We start from the raw sequence: 22,174 nt of genomic DNA on the forward strand, positions 1-22,174 counted from the left end.
TTGTGGATGGGGGATGCCACCGTCACCATGGCGGTGGCATCCTAATTGCCGGTGCGGGACCGCCGCACCACTGGCAGCCAGTCCCAGCACCGCTAGGGTCATCTGCCACCATCCTAATAGTCCCCCAAGTTTGGTGGCCATCTTTGGCAGGATAGGCAAACATGCCTGTGATGCTATGCCTTATTCTATTTGCCATAATTATGAGAGTAAACTAGAGTCCCGCAGCACTGAAAATGATGACCCAGGTACTTGAAAGGAGGGGAATTCTTGTGGAGGAAAAGCAGAAATATATGCAAATGTGGATGGAAACGTCATAACTCTTATTCGCAATTTCCGGTTAATTGTGTCATTACCTGCCATCAAAGGAAATTACAATTTGCATTGACATACTTCAGACTTGCTTGGTCGTTGGCCATTCAATGGACAGTGTGTTTTGTATTTACATTCTCAAAAAGGTACTGTGTTTTTTTTACTAGATATTATTTATGGATCGGAAAGTTTTGATAATTTTCACCTTTTCAGAAAGTGGCCTTCTGCTTAACACTGTAAGCTTTCAAGTACCTGAACTCTGCATGACATAAAAAAAATGTCAGCTCAGAACATTGCTTTGAGAGGATTATGTTACGTAATTTACTACAGAACCACAAATAACTCTAAAAAACTTAAATTAGGAAACAGGAGTGCTTCTGCCAGGTCTTTTATACACATTGCTTCCAGACCATTTCACTGTTTTCCCGAAGAACTTAATTTCTGTTCATATTTGTCCAGCTTCAAGCATAGCCCAAAGACTTTAATTCAGCCTCCAATTAAAGCAATTAACACGCTTGTTTTGATTACAGGAAAATGTTACTTTTTCTGGTGAATCTATATTATATCCATTTTCTGATATACGTTATTGACTTACTAGATTGTACAGGTGCAGTTAATTTTTTGCAATTTTGTATTACGCATGCAACTAGCATTACAGCAGTATGCTGTAGTCAGTCATGCAGACCGACTCGAGATGAGCAAGAAAATAGTACCAATAGAGAGATTGGGAGAGGTTAATAAAGGTCAGAGTTAAATAATTAGAAATTAGCTCCTGTGCGGTTACTCGTATGTTTGGAGCAAATTCCAGATTTTTAAGGGATTTCTAAAGAACCCTTACATAATCCGATTTTCTATTAGGTAGGAAATTCTGCTTGCAAGGGGATATTTTCTCCCAAACCAACCCTGCTAATACACATGTTCTTGCCTCTGAGTGGAGCAAATTAACATTAGTTTCTAGGATGAGAATCTATCAGCAAGGAGTAGTTAACTCCCTTAGAATTACAACTTTGTAGATGTTCACTCACTTGTATGGGTCACCTAGGGTAAGACCGCCCAAAGGCAGGCCCAGCCCTATAACCGGTGATTGTGGCAGTTCTGACAAAGTTGACTGAATGTCCACATGTGTTAAGTGCACCTTAATAAATGGTCACATTCTGTGAGTGCGAATTGGCATTGTTGGGTTGTAAGGTTCCTATTTTGTTGACCTACTTGACCTACTTCGAACATAGGTGTTCAATATGTTCTGTAAATGTGATGCCAATCCAATTTCAAAGCTTTATTCGACTTCAGTCATAAAAGCATTTCCATCCTAACACATTACCATAAATACTAAATTTAAAATATAAAATACACAGGGTTTAAGATGAGTATTAAACAAAAAATCCATCGAATACAAGAAGCTATTACATCATTATTAAAAACAACCTTGACACTTACTCACACGTCAAAGCAATAGAAACATGGTAACAAAGATTCCTCACGGCATTTTTCCTAATAGAGCACGTGTTCGAATCACCCAGGCCCATGCCAAAAACTTTGCGACACCAATTACGAACAGTCCTTTACCTGCAAGGGCGAGACTCTTTCTAGGGTACCAGTTTTTCCATATCTGGGGGTCCTTTTTGATCAAAGAGGGTCCTGGGTTTCCCAGATCAAAGCAAAGAGTCTCAGTCTAGCACGTTCATCATCAGCCCTGCTCGCCTTCACAAAAAGACTAGGGGCAAAACCGATGGAGGCAGTGATCAAAATATATAACAGCAAGTGTGTCCCTATCACTATGTATGGGTCCGCTATGTGGGGATATGCCAACCTGGTAAATATACAGAGGGTGGAAAATGGTATTATTAGGAAAATTCTTTCTGTCCCACATTCCACACCCACCTTCTCTATTCATGAAGAAATGGGCTTACCCTACATTGTCGATAAATTAAAACTAGCCCCACTTCTTTTCTGGTCTAAAACATGGCTGAACTCTGAGTTAACGTTAAACCACGCTATCCTTAAGGATGTTATCTCAAGGGACAATGCCATGAGAATACCCTGGCTGAAATATATTAGATCTACTTTTGCTACGCTGTTTTAAGGGCTGCTGGCTTCATTCAAATAAGGCCAGCTTTAATTTTTCTTCAAATGTTACCAGATACCCATATTATGTTTAGTGTTGCCTGTTATTTAACAGCCGCATTCAGATCAAGGAAGAAAAGATTACCTATGAAAGCCTTATTTTAATCCAAATTTGGTTTTAAATGGAGATTTTTAACTATTGAAATAACTTTTAACTTTTGTAATTTTTTGGAAAAATGAAGTTAACATGTTATAATTCAGTAACTAGATCAATTGATGTTTTAAACTGTATTGTATGTTGTCCTTTTATGATTTTAACAAAAATCGAATAAAGAGTATTTTGACTGACTGACAGTGGAGAACAATCAGTTTCCAGAATTCTAAGTGCTGTAGCTTGACTACGCGTCCCCAAGTTGAGGCAAACGGGTCTTAACCATTTATGCCTTGGGTTGGCATATAAGGGGCAACAAAACAGTACATGGGAGACATGCTCAACTTGATCTTTACAGTGGTAACAATGCTCATCCCAGGTTGTAGACCATTTCTTTTTAAACACATTCACTGGGAGCGATCCGACTCTAAATTGGAAGTACAACTTCCTGTCGTGTGGCTTCTCAATCAATTCCCAGTACGCTTCACACGAGGGAGACATTTTTAAGTCCAGGAAGCGTCTTGTCAGCGAAGAGTTAGTCCCATTGGCAAAAGTTCTAATGTTCACCATCTCCCAGTACATTTGTTTCAGCCTGATCTTTGAGGGGAAACAGGACACATCAGTATTGCCCCATAGGTGGTCTAGTTTTAACTGTGACAGTACCCCCCGTAATTCTTTCAACCAAACAATTTGATGAAAACGGTCAAGTAGAACAATGTCTGTCAATGCTGAAGCATACTGAGCTAGCTCTGGGGTCACCATTAGACTTCTCCAATACAACACTGGGCGCAACTTCGCTAAATCCGCGATATTTTTCCTACCAAGGTCTAATTTCAAAGGAACAGTGGGCGTACTTTGCGGCACCCCCACCACCCCCCGAAGAAACTTATTTTCTGCTATAGTCAGGTTTGCTAGGTTACAGAAACCCCATAGCTCTGAGCCGTATAAACTAGCGCTGATAACTTTCATTTGATAGATCTCAAGAGCACACTTTATTGGTTTAGTAAGAGAAGCTCTGTGTTTTAATGATAATGCTCCTGCTAGTTGGCTAAACTTTAATACAGCAGTATCTATGTGTGCATTCCATTTCATATTCCCCTGCAGTGTTATTCCAAGGTAGGTGAAAGCATCTACCTGCTCGAAAGGGATGCCTTTAAAGGTAATTACTCCTTTAAACAATGTACGGCGGTTCATACACATAAACTTTGTCCTACTGGTATTCAGCTCTAAACCTCGAGAATCGCAGAACTCTCCAAATGCGTTGACCGCTTTTTGGAGACCCCTTGGTGTGCGTGATAATATAAGCGTGTCGTCCGCAAACATTAGGACGGGAACACGTGAGCCAGCTATTATGGGGGCATCAGAGGGGGACCCTTTCAGGAATTCTACTATACCGTTTATATATATCGAAAACAATGTTGGCGCTAGAACGCACGCATGCCTTACCCCGCGCTCTACGGGGAAGGGCTCGTTTACTTCTCCCTGTGACCCCCATCTAATTTTGGCATAATTATTATCATGCAGTCGTACAAGGAGAGTAAGGAGTTCTTGGCTTATCCCTGCATCAGCTAGTACCTTCCAAAGCTTGTCCCTGGGGACCAAGTCAAAAGCTGACTTTAGGTCCACAAAGACAGCATATAAAGGGCCATTATTTAAGGTAACATTCCTCCAATACAGGGCAAAGAAATAAAAAACTTGATCGATAGAACTAGTCAGGGGGCGGAACCCCGCTTGGTATGGTGACAAGATGTTATTTTCCTCTATCCATACTTTGAGCTTGTTCTGCACCATACTACCCATCAGTTTCTGAGCTGAATCTATGAGACTGATGGGTCTATAGTTGCTAGGGAGAGATTTGTCACCTTTTTTGAACACTGGAATAATTTCCGCTCCTTTCCAGGACAAAGGTACTTCACCACCCATCGCCACTGCATTGGCAAGCCAAGCAAAATATGTACACCATGTGTTCCGATCACTTAGATAGACGTCTGCTGGTATACCGTCCATACCTGGCGCTTTTCCCCTCGTTACACAATCAAGAGCAACACGTACTTCTTTTTCATTAAACACATTATGCTTGTAATAAACAGTTGGCGGCAAAGTAACACAGGTTTGAGATTGATTGCGAGCATATTAAGGTTGGAAGAATTCTATCCAGCTATTGCTGGCAACATGGTTTTGGGGGGGGGGCAGCCAACCTTCCCCTGTCCCACTTTACCGTGGACCAGAATAACTTCGAATCTTTAGCCACGCATGCGGTTTTAAGCTCACCCCATACTTCCTCGTCCCATAGCCTCTTCGCCTTCTTTTGAGTGCATCTATATTTGTCCCTGGCTTTCCTGACTGCCACAGCGTTCCCCGATTGAAGCTCTCTACTAAGGTTCTGGCGTGCCAGTCTACAGCTTTTATCGTACCATCCCTGCTTGCTTTGATGTTTTTTACCCTTATTATTGCCTATTGGTTTTAGAAAAAATGTTTGCAGTCTGCAAAAGAGTTTTTTATGAGCCTCCATCAACATGTCTAGAAAGTTAGAGTTACCTATAAGTAGTTTTATGTTGTTTACTTCCTCACCTACTACTCTCTTGAGTTCCTCTAACTTCCCCTCATCCTCTACTAGCTTCTCCCATTTTAGGTGTCGCTGGTTATTTGTACATACTAGGTCCAGGGTCACTCTCTCTTCTTCTGAGCTTACCCCCTTTCCTCTACATAGGACTTGAAGGCCATACACGGCGGGTTATGGTCGCTTTCCATTCTTTTTACTACGGTCATATCAATCAGTTTGCTCCAGATCCTGGTATCTACCAGAAAGTAGTCAATTCTACTGGATGCCCGACCGTTGTCAAACGTGCTGTTCTCAGCACGGTCAGAGGATGTGCGGCCATTTGCAGCTCTAAGGCCTCTAGCTAAACAGAGGCTTTTCACTTGGATGGCCACTGTGCTCCATCTTTTAACTGCAGCCATCTCAAGCTGGGGGATTCCCCATTTACTATCCTCTTCCTCCGCTAAGAATTTATCCTCTTGACCCAGGGGTTCAAAAGTAGTATTTAAGTCCCCCCCAACACTAATAGATTGTTCTAGAGGCAATAATTCTAGCTCCTGTTCAAGGACCGTTATTACGTCTGAGGTCTTCCCCCCTCTGACCCCCCTAGCATATATATTAAAAAGGGCAAGCTCTTCTCCATTGTCCCATCTAATATTAACTGCTAGTATATCCCCGGAAGGAAGGAATCTTTGCTGGATTGTACAATTCAGAGACTGTCGAACCCAGATCAGCAAAGCTCCTGATGGGCGGCCTTTGCCATTTGTTATTGCAGAAATAAAGAAATTGAGGTAGCCCACCCGATATACAGGACTTTGTGACCATGTTTCTTGGAATAATATAATATCATGTAAATCGATAAAAGCACACCATTCGGGGGATGTTACTTTGTTCGCTATCCCTGCAAGATTCCAAGAAATAAAGATCAATGTTGATTTAACTGAGGTGGGCCCTGCCTGGTTGTATTTATATTCTGCTGAGTAGTATATGTTACTAAGATTTCTGAAGGGATGCCAGGGTCATCATCTAGGTAAATCTCGGGTAATGGGTCACTGCTGTTACACCGGACTAGAGTGCTATACCACTCCAAGGTATCAGGCCCCCCCTCTCTTTTATTACTAATGGGTGCTACCAAGCGGTTGGCTACCTGGTTCGGGTCTAAGATGCCCTCCTCATTAGCACTGTCCTTATCTGTTTTCTCAACATGAACGTATCCTGGCATATTGTTTCGATGTACAAGTCAATCGCACTCGTTTAGGTTAGACAATGCTGCAAATCTATTTTCTAGATTTACACCCCAGTCACTACTTTGGGCACCCCCACCCCCACCCCAGCCCCTTCTATTAGCCACTGTGGTCCATTTCGTCCTCAAAACACTTGGTTTAGCACTGAAGCCTCTTCTTCTATAAAAGAAATCAAGTGTGAGAGGGATAATTTCTGCTGTTCTGCATTGGGGGGGGCAGAAGATTGGGTAGAATATCTGGTAATACTTCAGGTCCTTTAAAATTAAGTACCACACAGTCGCCTTTAAATTTTTTAGGGCTACTGCCTATCCATTTCACTCTTCTGGCAGTTAATAATTCCTCTGAGAGTTTATGTTTACCCCAGTGGGTGATGTGCATGTTATTGATCAGCCAGTATAGAGCTTTACTTAAGAGTGATTCGGGGGACTCAGTCTGGCCAGGCTTCATGGTAGGTACATTAGCTAGGACCAGGATCAATGGGGATGCTTCTACGATTAACTCCATTGGGCCTGGTTCCAGAGAAGAATCTTCCCTGGACCTGTTTATTATCAACTGATCTGCTGGGCGATGGATACTTGCTGCTAAACATGGTGTGGGGATAAGTGGATGAGTCGGAACCACCGACTCCCTAGCTTCCCCAGTACCACCTTCCCTGTGTTTTGTTTGCTCAATTTTGTCCACCACCTGGTTTGGTATTTCCCCCATGTTTTCATTTGTGTTCAACAGAAGGCCCTCAAGCTTGTTAACTTTGTCAGTAAGTTGGTCAATCTTAGATAACAGTGGTTTAATTATACCCCTCAATTTTTGATCAAACATTACCATGAGTTTCTTAATGTTGGCCTCATCCCGTAACATACTGGCCTCATCCTCAACCCCTAGATCCTCTATGCCATTTTTCCTAGGTGGAGTTGCTGGTCTTTTTCTGCTTGAGCGTAACTCAGTACCCTTAGGTTGGCCCTTTGAGGGCCCTCTAGTCACTCTAGGCGCAGGAACAGGCGCAGGTTTAGGGGAGCTATCCTCCACTATTTCCAAATCCAAGTCTACAACTTCATGATCAACCTCATCTATTTTACTCAGTGTAGCAAGTGAGGATGCATTATGAGCGGGGCTATCAGTACTAATCTGGGAAAGCACCCCTGTTTCAGTGGAGTCTTCTAGTTCCTGTAAATCAACTCGGGGTGATGCGGGTGAAATGTTGGTGGGCGTTGGGCTCAACCCCAGGGAAGACCTTCTATCATTATTTATCTTAGCGACCACTTGGAATAGATAGTTATCCATGGTATTTGAAGGAGCGATACATTGCTTTTGTTTTGACATACCTGTGACAAAGCTCAGCAATCACAGTGGCCCAAAATAAATACCAAGCCTATAGTACAGAGACCACTACTTGCAAGTGGTATGAGACCTCCCCTAATGTCCATTAGTAAGGGCTATGGTGCTTCGTCGTTATCCCAAAAGTTGAAATCGCTCACGAAGATTAATGGACAGCGTTCCTGGCCCAGTCCAGTCTCTGCCAGTCGCGGACTGTCGCAGACTGTCCCGCCCTTGTCCCGGGCTTCTCCCGGGACGCTCCCGCGCAGCGGGGTTGGGTGAGTAAATTTGTATGGTCAGAGTGAGAGGGGAGGAGCATGCAGGGAGAGCGGCCCAGGTGGTGTCAATTGGGTCTAGCGGGCTCTCCTGGGACTTGAAGTCCTGCTCCCGCACTCGCTTGCAGCCCCGCACAACACAGTCACCTCGCAGACGCTTGATGAAGCCCCCACACGTAGCGGGACCCGCGAAGCGGGTTCCGCGAGCTGTTTCTGTAAAGGCAGGTAAGAGCAGGAATATCCTCTGCGGCACGAGATCCCAGCGTTTGCAGCGTTAGCAGCGTCAGCAAATCCAGATAGTTTCCCAACTAGCAGCCAGGTGCAAAAGCTTTTTAAATGAGAATGGTGGGGAGGAGCATGCAGGGAGAGCGGCCCAGGTGGTGTCAATTGGGTCTGGCGGGTGCTCCTGGGACTTGAAGTCCTGCTCCCGCACTCGCTCGCAGCCCCGCACAACACAGTCACCTCGCAGACGCTTGATGAAGCCCCCACACGAAGCGGGACCCGCGAAGCGGGTTCCGCGAGCAGTTTCTGTAAAAGCAGGTAAGAGCAGGAATATCCTCTGCAGCACGAGATCCCAGCGTTTGCAGCGTTAGCAGCGTCAGCAAATCCAGATAGTTTCCCAACTAGCAGCCAGGAGGAAAAGCTTTTTAAATGAGAATGGTGGAGAGGAGCATGCAGGGAGAGCGGCCCAGGTGGTGTCAATTGGGTCTGGCGGGCACTCCTGGGACTTGAAGTCCTGCTCTCGCATTCGCTCGCAGCCCCGCACAACACAGTCACCTCGCAGACGCTTGATGAAGCCCCCACACGAAGCGGGACCCGCGAAGCGGGTTCCGCAAGCAGTTTCTGTAAAGGCAGGCAAGAGCAGGAATATCCTCTGCAGCACGAGATCCCAGCCTTTGCAGCGTTAGCAGCGTCAGCAAATCCAGAAAGTAAATGTGATGCATAATGAAGGTACATAAAGATACCTTCAGGTACCAATTCTGGTGCCTGTGGAAGGCCTCAAGTGAATCACTTTGTGGAAGTAGTGGCAAAAAAAGAAGCTAAGAGAATTGAGGTGGATGGAGGGTATCAGGGAACTTTATTGGCACAGCCCTTCTAGCCAGAATGTTTGATCTTCATATGTTGTCACTTTGAACCTTGACATGGAGTATGCTCATCTTCCAGAGGGTTCCACTGACTCACTATCCTGTTAAATTGTGGGGGTTGTCTTGACAATTCCATGATTGGTTCTAAAACCTGAACTTCTGCACTGCTTCAGCGAGGACCATCAAAGACCACAGATGATTCAAGGGGCCGAGCCTAAAGTCGCGATATATTGACATACATGTCTGCATTATTTTGGATGACGTACAGCAACTCCATGTCTTAAGCATAGGTACCCAGGTGGTGTATTGGAATACATTTCACAAAACATAAAAAGTGTGTGTGGGGCGCATTCGATTTATGTGCTAACAGACCATCATTCCAGATGAATATAGGCCAATCTGGTAATTACTCAGTGAGATACAGTTCATGAAACATGAGTGCTTAGGTATGGGTGACAGGCTGTCTCTGCCATTTGAATCAAGCTGCTCTTTACAATTGAGGCCCAGCAAGACCACAACCAGCCTGGGCCTGCCTGTGTTCCCTTTTAAAAACAAAATGGCCTGGCAGTTCGGGCTGCACTGTTCTTATGGGAGTGTAACCAAAGGTATCTTGCTTAAGGTAGCAAAAACGAGGGACTGGAATGTGGAGTGATTACCAGTGGATGATATTTTTAACTCCTCTAATCCATACTAGTCTTTGAAGCTCTGCCATCTATTTCTAAAAGTTAACTTTTTCTTTATCCCCCAAAAATATCCAAACAGTCTGTCACTAAAACATTGGTGTCGTAAGCAATGTATTATGGATACTTTTAATTCCTGAGATAACCTATGGAAAGAACAAAGTAAAAGAACATGTGTATACATGGCAGCAAATTCATAATGGGTACCTTATCTTTGCCCTGTAAGAGTTCACAAGAATGTTCAGAGTGCAGAAGATGTGAGAGGCAAAGGAGGTGTTTAAGAGTATTTTGGAATAAGGGGTCGTTTCTTTCTAGCCTCATTGAAAAGGGAATCTGCTTCCAGTCAAGTGGGCCCTGCACTCTGAAAACCTCTTACCAGTCATGAATGGGTACCAGAGGTAGCAGCTGCAATGGCTGACTTGCCTTTTGTTTCTCCTGGCACTGCATTTTAGTACCCCTGGCACTCCCTTCTGGCGCACTAGTCTCAATATTCAATAAGGCAGCCACACGTTCAGAAATTAAATAGGGTTCTAGTAGTTCTTTTTGTAGGTCTTTATTTCTTCTAGTTTCCACTCCTTAACTTTCTCCTGGTTCAGAAGCACCAATCAGGGGGATGGTGATGACTATTATGTTGCAAGGAGTCAGTTCCTCTGATATTAATTCTATAATTACTTGGATGGTTGAATTTTTAAACTTCTTTGTTCGGGAATGATGAAAGGGATTTATTGAAATTCTTATTGAGAGCCAAATATTTGTTCAGGAAGGACGAAAGGGATATATTGAAATTCTATTTGAGAGTCAAATGTTTATTCAGGAATGATGAAAGATATATATTGAAATTCTTATTGATAGTCAAATGTTTGTTCAGGAATGATGAAAGGGATATATTGAAATTCTATTTGAGAGTCAAATATTTGTTCAGGAATGATGAAAGGGATATATTGAAATTCTTATTGATAGTCAAATGTTTGTTCCGGAATGATGAAAGGGATATATTGAAATTCTTTTTGAGAGTCAAATGCTTGTTCCGGAATGATGAAAGGGATATATTGAAATTCTTTTTGAGAGTCAAATATTTGTTCCGGAATGATGAAAGGGATATATTGAGCTTCGTATTAAGAGTAAAATACTTGAAAGTAGGCCAGCAAAGTTGAAACTCACATGGGAGACCGTTCAGTTTCCTGAGTTCTATTCATGCCATCATTTATGTTGGGTTCAATATAAAGATCATGCCAAGCTGAAGGATTGGATTATGTGGCAGGGAAAAGATGGATCTATATAAAGTCACACGGGATCCTTTATGGACATTGTGTACCCTAGTAGTGGATCCCAGAAAATGTCACAGCAGCCGTTCCTCAAAAAACACAATTGGAGTGAGGTTTATCACGGAGAACATCGGAGGATCTATAGGATTACAGATAGTGGATGACAATTACAGAAGAGTTATTATTCTATAATTGAGCCCAGCTTTAACCTACCGCTGTATAAATGTAATAGTGTGGATAGGTCAAGAAAAGGTCATATGGGGCTAAAAGTGTACATTATTAACATCACGTTTGTTACCCTAAACCATCTAATAGAATCCTGCAGAACCTGAACAGGAGTCGGGGAGTACTAGTCGATGTGTATTGGAGGACATCTGGGTTTCATACAATATGGCCAGCGGGCCATGATTCCTGTCGCAGACGTAACTTTTCTGTGCTATGTAGACTCTTCTTTTTTTTTTTAAGTTTGAAGTTTATTGAAATAAGAACAGACAAAGGCAGAAAATGAAGAAACAGTCAAAGGATATGAAAAACAAAAAATCTCTCTTACAAAATGATGAAACTTATTAAAGCTATTTCATACATAAACTTGGATAAGCAATAAATGTCAGGAACTCAAAAGAATGAAGGAACATCTTGAATAAGAAAGCATATAAATAATCTAATAAAACAGTAGATGTAACGGAGAAACAATATAATCAAACAAGAAAGTGCAATCATGGTGGTTTACGAACTTCAACATCGCGTAATGGAGAGGTGGGAGAAGGTCTGGCAATCTTGGATAAATATTCGGTGAGGGGGAGCCATAAAAGGTCACGTTTGATTGCTAAGGAAATGGGGGTAACAAAAGTAGTGTCTAGACGGTGGTTAAAACAAACTGCGTTCCACCAAGCATTAAAGGAAACATCTTTAGCCTGCTTCCAATGTGATGTAAGATGGTGAAAAGCAATGGCTATTAACAGGTCAAGTAATTTATGTTTGTGGTGTGATCCGGTGAAAGCAGGAGAATGAGAGCCTAGGAAAATGTGAATGACGGAAAAAGAAAAAGTAAAGTTGAAAATCTTTTGCAAATGGGACCAAACCAAGTGCCAAAAACGTAAAATATGAGGACATTCAAATAGCATGTGTTTCAAATCAGCTAAGGGGCATGGACAGGACCAACAGGTGGAGGGAGTGTCTGGGGCGAATGATGACAAAATTGATGGAGTGAAAAGAGTACGGTTGTAAATAAAGAATAAAGTTTGTGTAGTGTTAGCAGCTCTGGGTGTACTGTGAACCTTGGACCAGATTTTATCCCATAAAGTGAAGTGCCAAATTTGAGATAAATCTTTTTCCCAAGCCAACTCAACCTTAGATTTAGTACGATCTGTAGAAGACTGCAAAGATTTATAGATAAATGAAGCAGAAAGGGAGTGATCGAGGGCATTAGAAATCGAAAGGTGTGTGATAGGGATAGAATTGGTAATCGGGAGCGAAGTAAGGTATTGGGTAAGGGATGGAATCAGGGATAAGTATTGCTTATGAGAAGAAGAAGGTAGTGAAAATTGTGTTTGAAGATCTGGAAAAGGAAGAGGTTGAGTATTTGTAAGAAGTTGAGAGATCCATTTTAAACCAAGAGAGTGCCAGGTTTTCTAATATAATGAGCGGTTACGGATTTTGAGGAGTTTATTATGCCAAATAGGTTGGGTGTGAGTAGAGGAAGCAGAAGGGTATGTGGACAATAAATAGGGACGAAGAAGAGAACAGGAGTGAGAAATGATGGGGGAACGTAGAGATGATACATTAGAGGAGAAGGAGAGAACTTCTGTGAATTCATAAGGATGAAGAAAAGAAGATTCTATTGTGAGCCATAAAGGAGGAATGTGAGGAAGATCAGAAGAAAGCCAACGCATGGCTTGTTTTAAGGAAAAAGCATTGTGATATGATTTAAAGTTAGGGAATTTGACCCCGCCGAGGGATTTATCTTTTGTCAAAGAGGAGAGTGCAATTCGAGATTTTTTACCCTTCCACAAAAATTTGACTAGAAGAGAGTCAATCGACTTGAAATAATGATCCGGAATACGAATGGTAATCATGGAAATCGTATAGAGAACTAAAGGTGCTAGCATCATTTTGATAGAGTCTAAACGACCCCACCAAGAAAGGAAGAGAGGATTCCAACGATTGATTGATGTAGTAATTTTATTAGAGAGAGACTCGAAATTAAATTTAAGTGTGTCAGGAAGACGAGGAGCGAACCAAACACCCAGATACTTAATCTTAGAAGGCTGCCAGGAAAAGCCAGAGGAGTCAAAGAGATGTTTGTGACATAAAGGATTTAAGGGTAAAATTTCGCATTTGTCAGTATTAAGACGATAACCTGAAACAGTAGAGAAAGGGGAAACTTGATTAAGGAAGGAGGGAAGAGTTGTTTGGGGGTTTGAGCAGTAAAATAAAATATCATCTGCATATACCGATAGTTTAGCTTGTTTTTGAGAATCATAGTGAAAGCCAGTGATATTATCATCAAGTCGAATTTTAGTCAAAAATGGTTCTAAAGCTAGAATAAACAAAAGAGGGGATAGAGGGCAACCTTGACGCACCCCCCTCTGAAGGGGAAAGTAATCGGAAGTCATACCATTAACAAAGATTGAAGCATGGGGGCTAGAGTAAAGTAAAGAAATAAGAAAAATGAATTTAGGAGGGAAACCAAACCAACGAAGTGCTTGAAACATAAAATCCCAACCTATTCTATCAAATGCCTTTTCAGCGTCCAGGGAGATGGCAGCAAGGGGGATAGAGAGGGAGGCAGCTTTACTCAAAATGTTGAAGAAAACACGAGAATTGTCCGACGATAAACGACCTTTAACGAATCCAGACTGTTCAGGGCCAATAAGTTCCGGTAGCAGAGGATCTAATCTAAGAGCAATAATTTTGGCGAAAATTTTATAATCAGTATTTACTAGGGAGATAGGACGATAATTTTTACAGAGGGTATGATCTTTATCTGGTTTAGGTATTAGACATATTAAAGCTTCTTGGAAAGTTCCCTGAGAAGATCCGGAAGTTGTAAATGATTGGAATAACAAAAGCAGTTTAGGAAGGAGAAGGGAAGAAAAGTGATTATAGAATTCAATGGTAAAACCATCGGGCCCCGGTGCTTTACCGCGACGAAGAATAGAGACTGCATGTGAGATTTCAGGAAGGGTAATATCCAAATCTAAGGATTGGAAGTCAATATGAGAAGAATCTGGAGAGGGAATATCTTGAAAATATGTAAGAAGATCAATAGGGTCAGGAATAGATTCGGGAGTGTATAGGGTTTGGTAGAACGAAACGAATTGAGCTAATATGTCCTTGTCTTTAAATAAAGAAACACCAGCTGGGCCTTGTAAAGATTCAATTTTAGTTCTCTCTTTTCGTACCTTGAGATAATTGGCAAGAAGTTTGCCCATCTTGTTCTGCCCACCGTAATAACGGGAGTTGCATTTAAGAAGAGAATTTGAGGCAGCATTGGTGGTATATTTATTAAAGTCAAATTTGGCGGATATAAGTTCACGAAGAGAAGATTCCGAGTTAGAGTTATAATAGGCATATTCTAGCTTCTTAATTTTATCTAAAAGTTGAGTTGATTTAGAGACAGATTGTTTTTTCTTTTGAGAGACAAAATTAATGATAAATCCCCTTGCAGCTGCTTTAAATGAATCCCATACCATGGTAAAGGAGGATTCTGGGAGATGATTAAGTGTAAAAAATTCGGTGATAAAGGAATTAAAACGGGTACAAAAGTTGGAATCAAGGAGTAAGGAGTTATTAAATCTCCAGCGTCCTGAGTGAGGGGAGAAAGGGATAAGATCAATATCCACAAAAACGGGAGCATGGTCCGAAATTAAAATGGAGCCTATATCTGAATGAATAGCAAGTTGTGCTAGGGGTTTGCTGAGGAAGAGGGTAATCAATACGGGATTGGGAGTGATGAGTAGGGGAATAGAAGGTGTACTCTCTAAGATCCGGGTTACATAGCCTCCAAATGTCAACTAAAGCATTGTTCTGTATAGATGTGACAAATTGGGAATGCATTTTGGAGGGGACAAATTTAACTTTTGAATTTCTATCTAAAAAGGGATCTAGAACTTGATTGCAATCACCACCAAAAATAACATATTGTTCATTGAGAGTTACAAGCTTATCAGAAATAGCAGGCCAAAACAATTTATCAACACCTGTAGGAGCATAAACATTGAAAATAACTAAAGGAATTTTATCAATAAGAAGATTAATGAGAACCCAACGACCATTAACATCGCATTCTTGAGATACAACTGAAACAGTTAACTTTTTATGACATAATATAATTGAACCATTTTTCTTACCTAAAGCGGGAGAGTGAAAAACATGACCCACCCAACAGCGTTTAAGTTTGGTAGCCTCCGTTTCTGTGAGGTGGGATTCTTGAAGAAGGGCTACATCGGCTTTAAGCCTAGTCAAATGTGTTAAAACTCTTTGACGTTTAATGGGGTTATTTAACCCCTTAACATTCCAGGTAACTACTCGGAATAGAAATTATCAAGAGAATGATATAAAAGAAATGATGAAGTATGAGGAGAAAATGAGTCAAGAGGAAAGGAGAAAAGTACTAAGAATGCGAGAAAGAGTCAGTGAGAGAAATAGATCAAGAGAGGAGAACGAGAATAATGTAAGTGAAAGGTAGAGATAAGAGTAAAGAAAGAGAATAGAAAAAAAGAACAGTGGAAAAAATAGAAGAAAATTAGAGAGATGCAGAAACATACCAACAAATACAGAAGAAAACTGAGGGGTGACGACGCCAGAAGAGGACGACATCGACAACAGAGACTCACGCCATCGAACACCTTCGGGACCAGCATATGTTGAATTGAAGGGAGCAAAAATACATCGGGGTGGAGAACATGAGGAGAGGATCTGTAAGAAGACAAAAATGGAAAATAGTATGTTAGGGAGACATAAGGAAAAACCAAATATATAAACTGCGCAGTAATAGGACAAAAAATACTAGGACTAGGTGTATACATTAGGATGGAGGAAACAGAAACTGGGTATATTAGGGAAACAAAAGGATGAACATTTTAGTCAAACAGGAGAAAACATGAACAATTAAACGGATCTTGCAGTGTCCATGTTGACGGTTTCGTGGTGACGGAGAAATTCTTCAAGGACTTGCGGGTCTTCGAAAGTTGTTGTTTTATCTTTGTAAGTGACCTTGAAGAGGCAAGGATGAAGGAGACCAAATCTGGCACCAAGATCTCGCAGTCGTGGTCTTAAATCGAGGAACTGTTTCCGACGGTCAGCTGTTACTTTAGCTACATCTTGAGAAAGATATAAACGGTGCCCTTCCCACATAACTTGTTTCTTGGCTTTTGCTGCTGAAAGCACTTGAAGTAAGTCAGTATATTGTAAGAACAGCATGATGACTCCACGGGGTTTGGTGGAAACTTTTGGACCAAGTCTATGTGCACGTTGGATGTTGAGTGAAGAAGAAGGAGGAAGATCCAAAATTTTTGGTAAGAAGGTTTGAAAGAAGGCAGTTGGATTGGACCCTTCTGTAAGTTCCGGAAGGTTATAAAGGCGTAGGTTATTTCTGCGGTTTCTATTTTCCAACTCCTCAGTCTGCCGTCTTAAGAGAGAGACATCCTTCTCCAACAACGAAATTTTAGAACAGGAAGTTTGAAGAGACTCCGTGGATTGTTCCACCAGAAGAACTCGCGATTCAAGTGTAGACCATTTGTCGTGAAGAAATTGCAGAGTTTTAGTAGTTTCGGCCATGAAGGGTTTAAGGGCGCGAAGTTCTTCAAGGATAAGATCCATAGATGCTGAGTTCGACGAGGAACCTGGGGAGGGAGGATCTTTTTTCAGACGTTTCGTAGAGCCAGGTTGTAAAAGCTTACTGGAGGTATTAGTTTTAGGAATTGCCCCATGGGTAACATCCGGTTTATGAGAAACAAGGTCATCCATGGTCTGCGTCGTAGAATCAGAATCTGAGGAATGACGCGGTTTGGTCTTAGAAGTAGTAAGCTTGAGGTTGCGCAGCTTCCCCATATAGGGCAAGGGAGAAAAATAGCAATGCTACCCCAGATTCTTAAGAAAAAGTGTTATTAGTATCACACACAGTCCTTATACAGGAAATCCTCCACAAGATAGAAAAATATTGAAATGTGCCACAAAATGTCACCACATGAAACTGAAAGTCCAAGCACAAGGACCGTAACAGCAGTGAGGAGAATGAATAGAGGATTTAGACGATGTGTTGAACAGAAAAGTCACTGGTCACGAGGAGGTGAACTGCAGTTATCACTTTTGTGAGGAAACATAGTTGCAGGCACTTTAGCAACCTGTGAGTGAAACTGTTGTGAAAAGCGGTGCCCTTTAGGATATTGCAGCATAGAACGCTAAGCAGCGTGAAGGGAAAATGCGCTTGAGATTGAAGAAACGATGAAGAAAGGTTCCTGGTGAGGAGTTATGAAGTAAATGCGCATATTAGTGAGGCTTAGAACTTTTGGGTGCTGAGAGGAAGCGCCGTGGCGTAAAAAGCAACATTTGCCGACTGTGGAAGATTCGCGGCAAAAAGGCGAGGAAATGGCGGCCGCCGAATAGCGAGCCGCGTCACTGATTAGAAGTGCGCATTAGAACGGAGTAGAGGGACGCAGCTGATACCATTCTGCTCACCTCATGCTCCGATGTCCAAAAATGTTCGTGGCGTCCTCGAAAGTCCGGGAAATGTTGAGGAATTCGCTGGAGTCGGCGCTCGTACAGCGGAGCTCCGGAGTCAAGCCGCCATCTTGTGCGGCGCTCAAGCCACGCCCCTATGTAGACTCTTCTGATATCCAAGTAAGCTGTCCTAATCCATGGCCTGCTGTCACTTTGGGCCCTCTGAAGTACATAGTTTGTAAAGATGCCTGGTTTCAGATCTTCTGGGATGAGTTCTGATCACACAGTAATAAAATGTTTCTCTTCCAGGTTCAGCTCTTGCTTAATGGTGTGCTGTTCGAGTCAGCGGGTTTATGGTGTGCTGTACGTGTTAGTGGGTTAATGGTGTGCTGGTCAAGTCAGTGGGTTTCTTTCAAAATTTGAATCATTCATAGAGCAAGTTGATCCACACGTTTCTTTTGTTGTGAAGTAAAGACTATAAGAAATTTGGAATGTGGAGAACTCCATTGAATACAATGGAGTGCTCCGTGCTTCTACAGGCCGGTAAACGACTGCAGAGCAACATTCCAAAGTTGCTTTTGTTAACAGAGGCCTCGTGGAGCCCGAGGGGATTTAAACCCCCTCGGGCTCCGAGACGCCTTTGTTTTATTTGTTTGAACATTCTGACCACTAGTGGTAAAATGTTCTAATAGCCTTATAGCCCTTCGTAGCTGGGCTATACCGGCTATTAGAGTCCCGCTCCTTTGTTAAAGGCACAAGCCGATGGAGTGGGCCTAATATACCCACTATAGCCCGCAACGGTCGGCTATAAGGCTATATTAGAACATTGGAATGTTGGTAGCTCCATTGAAAACAATGCAGTGCTCTGGGCTTATAATGGCTGGTATAATCCCGGAGCTCCAATATTCCAATGCTTCTTTGTTCACAGTTTTGGCTGTGAACAGAGGCTTCAGGGAGCCTGAGTGAATTTCAATCCCCTCGCGCTCCCTGAAGGCTTTGTTTTATTTGTTAGAACATTCTGCCCTCTAGTGGCAGAATGTTCTAATAGCCTTATAGCCCTTCGTAGCAGGGCTATACTGGCAATTAAGGTCCAACTGCTTTGTTAAAGTTCCTCCCCTTCGGCTTGGACCTTTAATGCTGCAGCGCGCCTTTAATAGCCGGTATAGCCCGCTATGGCGGGCTATACGGCTATATTAGAACATTGGAATGTTGAGTGCTCCATTGATAACAATGGAGTGCTCTGGGCTTTTAATGGCTGGTAGAAGCCCGGAACATCAACATTCGAATGTTTGACAAAGGGAATTCAATCCCCCCAGACCGGTTGAGGCCTTTGTTTTACAAATGTTAACATTCTGTCCTCTACGGGCAGAATGTTCTAATAGCCTTAGAGCCCTCTGTAGTGGGCTATTCCGCCCGCGAAAGGCTGGCTCATTTGTTAAAGGCCCTCACCGTTGGCTCTGGCCATTAACACTGGAGCGGGCCTTTAATGGCCAGTAGAGCGTGCTACTCCGGAGTGCTCCAAGGCTACAGCAATGAACTGAAATGTGGTAGTTCAACTGTCAATGAATTCTTAGGTTTGTTGGGTAGTGTTTTGCAAGATAGGCTGTTGGCATGTTAAATATTAAATACAATTATGTTGAGGTGAGATATTCAAGAAGTTTGAAAAAAGAAGAACTTTTCACAAAGAGGAATACAGGCAGAGTCAAAGCTAGAAAGGATATTAGTGTCCTCTTAATCTAGGCAGAATGCCTAAGCATTCATCAAGATTGGGATGAGTAGAGTTACAATGTCAGTGGCAAGTCGCTGTACCTTTTTAATTGCTCTGGTGGTTGCAGTAATCAGGCAGTATGCGATGGTGGTTGTAGTAGGCACAACGTACTTTTTAGCTTGAAGTATTGCAATGATGCATGGCTTTCTGGAGCAATCTGCTTGTTTTTTTCCCACTCCTTTCTTTCCCACTACTTTCCCACTACTAATGTCTCCTTGTGTGTCTTTGAATCTTTTAGTGCATCTATATTCTTTGTAATGCATGCCTTTATAACTAATTAAAGTTAACATATTTCAATGTAAACTTAAGGAAAATGTATTGATGAGTCACTCTGTGTAACATTGTATGAAAATCTAATGAAAAATCTGCATCTGCAAAACATAAACAATTTCCATATGACCTTGTAGGAGGAGAATGAGTTCAGAAGTCCTATATTTCAAAGGCCAGAAGTATGATGACCTGAAGCAGGAGTGTGCCAAGCAGGGGCGCCTCTTTGAAGACCCAGAGTTCCCAGCTTCGGATGAGTCCCTGCTCTACAGCAAGCCTCCCTCTGGGAGGGTGGAGTGGAAGCGTCCCAAGGTAAACCAGTCGCCCCTCCCCCTTTCTACATCCTAAGTGCAGAACATATTTTGTAGGGTGCAGGCAGAGGGGGAGTTTATATAGGTGTAGGCCACCACATGTAAATGGTCAATGTAAGGCTGCTGTACTGTTTCAATGCTGTTTATCATGGTTGTTGTGCAAGTTTGCATCCATATGATATATCTGTTCTGCTGCTGGCTAGCAGAAACATTATTTCCCGCCTGCTGATTAAAACACAATGCTAATGTTTACCTGAGTTTACTTAGTTTGGGTCCTTATCAGACAAGCAGGCTGACCGTTTTAGTATTGCATGTATGTAGTCTTACTGCTAGCATATGTTTCATGAAAAGAGATGAAAATAAATATTGACCAGTTCAACAGAATACCTTGATAACACAAGCAACATGTAAAGAAAGCTTTAGCTTTGCGAAAAGGTAGGCTGTGTGGGGCTCCATTAAAGAGGTTCCATTTATTATCAGATTTTAGAAGGCTGTATATGGACGTGGCTGGATATTGAAAAGGGTTCCACTCATTAAGTACTGTAGAAACGGCTACCAATAATTAGATGTTTTTTTTAAAAAATCTGCATTAATAAGTGGGTCATACAATGGGGCAACAGCATTGAGTTAGGAGTTTCTAATTTTGATACATATTTTAGGATTTATTATCTAGTCATTATATCCTACTCGAATGTTACAGGCACTCTCCGTATACCACATATTCTATGTGGAACAAATAAATAGCACTTTATGGTGGGCGACCTTTTTCCCAGCGAGCCTTGATTGGCATGGAAACAGACAACATACAGTCTTCAATGGAGTTTCTACTGTCAGCATTTTGTGTGACGTTTCACCAGAATCCTCTGGTTCATTTACTGTTGATGTACATTATGCCAAACAAGAGACACACTGAATAACTTTTTTAAAACTTAATTTAATGTATTGAGAATTGCCTTGATAGTTTTCATAACAGCTTACAGTGGAGAGTATTTCATTGCTACAACTTTCAACAGCCTCGTGTTTTCAAAATACTTAACAAATACAGATATTTATACATACCTGGAGCGAGCTTTAGTTCAGCTCTTTTAATCAACTGGTCTGGAGGGAGCTTTCGGTCAACCCTTTTCATCCATTGGTCTTAGAGGGAGCTTTTGGTCAGCCCTTTTCATCCATTGGTCTTAGAGGGAGCTTTTGGTCAGCCCTTTTCATCCATTGGTCTTAGAGGGAGCTTTCGGTCAACCCTTTTCCTCCATTGGTCTTAGAGGGAGCTTTTGGTCCGCCCTTTTCATCCATTGGGCAACCCTTTTCATCCATTGGTCTAGACGGAGCTTTGAGGCAGCCCTATTAATCCATTGGTCTAGAAGGAGCTTTCGGTCAGCACTTTTCATCGATGTGTCAGAGTGCACTTTAGGTCAGCCCTTTTCATGCAGTGGTCTATAGGGCGCTTTCAATCAGCCCTTTTTCTATTGGTCTAGACGGAGCTTTCAGGCATCCCTTTTCATCCATTGATGTAGAGGGAGATTTCGATCAGCCCTTTTCAGCCTTTGGTATGCTGACCACACATTTTTCCTCCACCCACCACAGAGGCTAAGGCATGAGGCACTGGATCAGCCCTTGAGTTGCCAGCTTTTCCAAGAGAAAAACACAAGCCATTTGTTCTTGCTTTAAGAGTGAGCAAAAGCCTAGATGTGATGCTAAATAGCAGTGTAAACAAAATCATCTTATTTCACTTGTAACGTGGCTTTCCTGCATTTGTTTGCTTTAATTGAGACTCACAGATCATTAACGCAGCTCTAGAACACATTTTAAAAGTGTTTTCTCTTTATATTTGTTGTTTGAAGCATATACCGATAACTGCAAAAAAGTACCAGCTTTAGGTGATTTTGCTAATATTTGTCCCACAGGAACATCCAAATAACAGTGGCGCCTGTAGAAAACTGGTCAGGTGTCAACTCAGTCCAGCTCACTTCATCCTTTCGCTGTCTTGCATTGTAAATTACATAATTTTGCCAAATCACATGTGCACACCCATTAAAAGGAGTGGACTTCACTGCCATGGCTGGTGTGTCTGGACTGGTAAGATACTCCTTTATTTTAGTACATTTTTCAAACTCATGCTTGGTAGAATTCTAAAGTGCTAGCACAAAAATGCACACAAAGGCTTGCAATGTCCAAGTTAAAATCAGCTTTATTCAGAGCAACAAATACCACCATAAAAGTATACTAGTCAAAGAAAACCTTC

The 22,174-nt window shown here is 42.1% G+C and overlaps 1 protein-coding gene across 1 annotated transcript in view; it reads left to right on the top strand.

The window, feature by feature from the left end:
• The window catches only part of CAPN6 (calpain 6), a 521,958-nt gene that overhangs the window by 130,011 nt on the left and 369,773 nt on the right, over nt 1-22,174 (top strand). The window contains exon 2 of the mRNA XM_086918437.1: nt 19,762-19,933. Coding sequence (XP_086774563.1) covers nt 19,769-19,933 — 165 coding nt within the window. The 5' untranslated portion in view covers nt 19,762-19,768. The remainder of the gene's footprint in view (nt 1-19,761; nt 19,934-22,174) is intronic.

The sequence above is a fragment of the Lissotriton vulgaris genome, chromosome 4_1 (genome assembly GCF_964263255.1).
Source record: "Lissotriton vulgaris chromosome 4_1, aLisVul1.2, whole genome shotgun sequence".
NCBI classification, from domain to species: Eukaryota; Metazoa; Chordata; class Amphibia; order Caudata; family Salamandridae; genus Lissotriton; species Lissotriton vulgaris.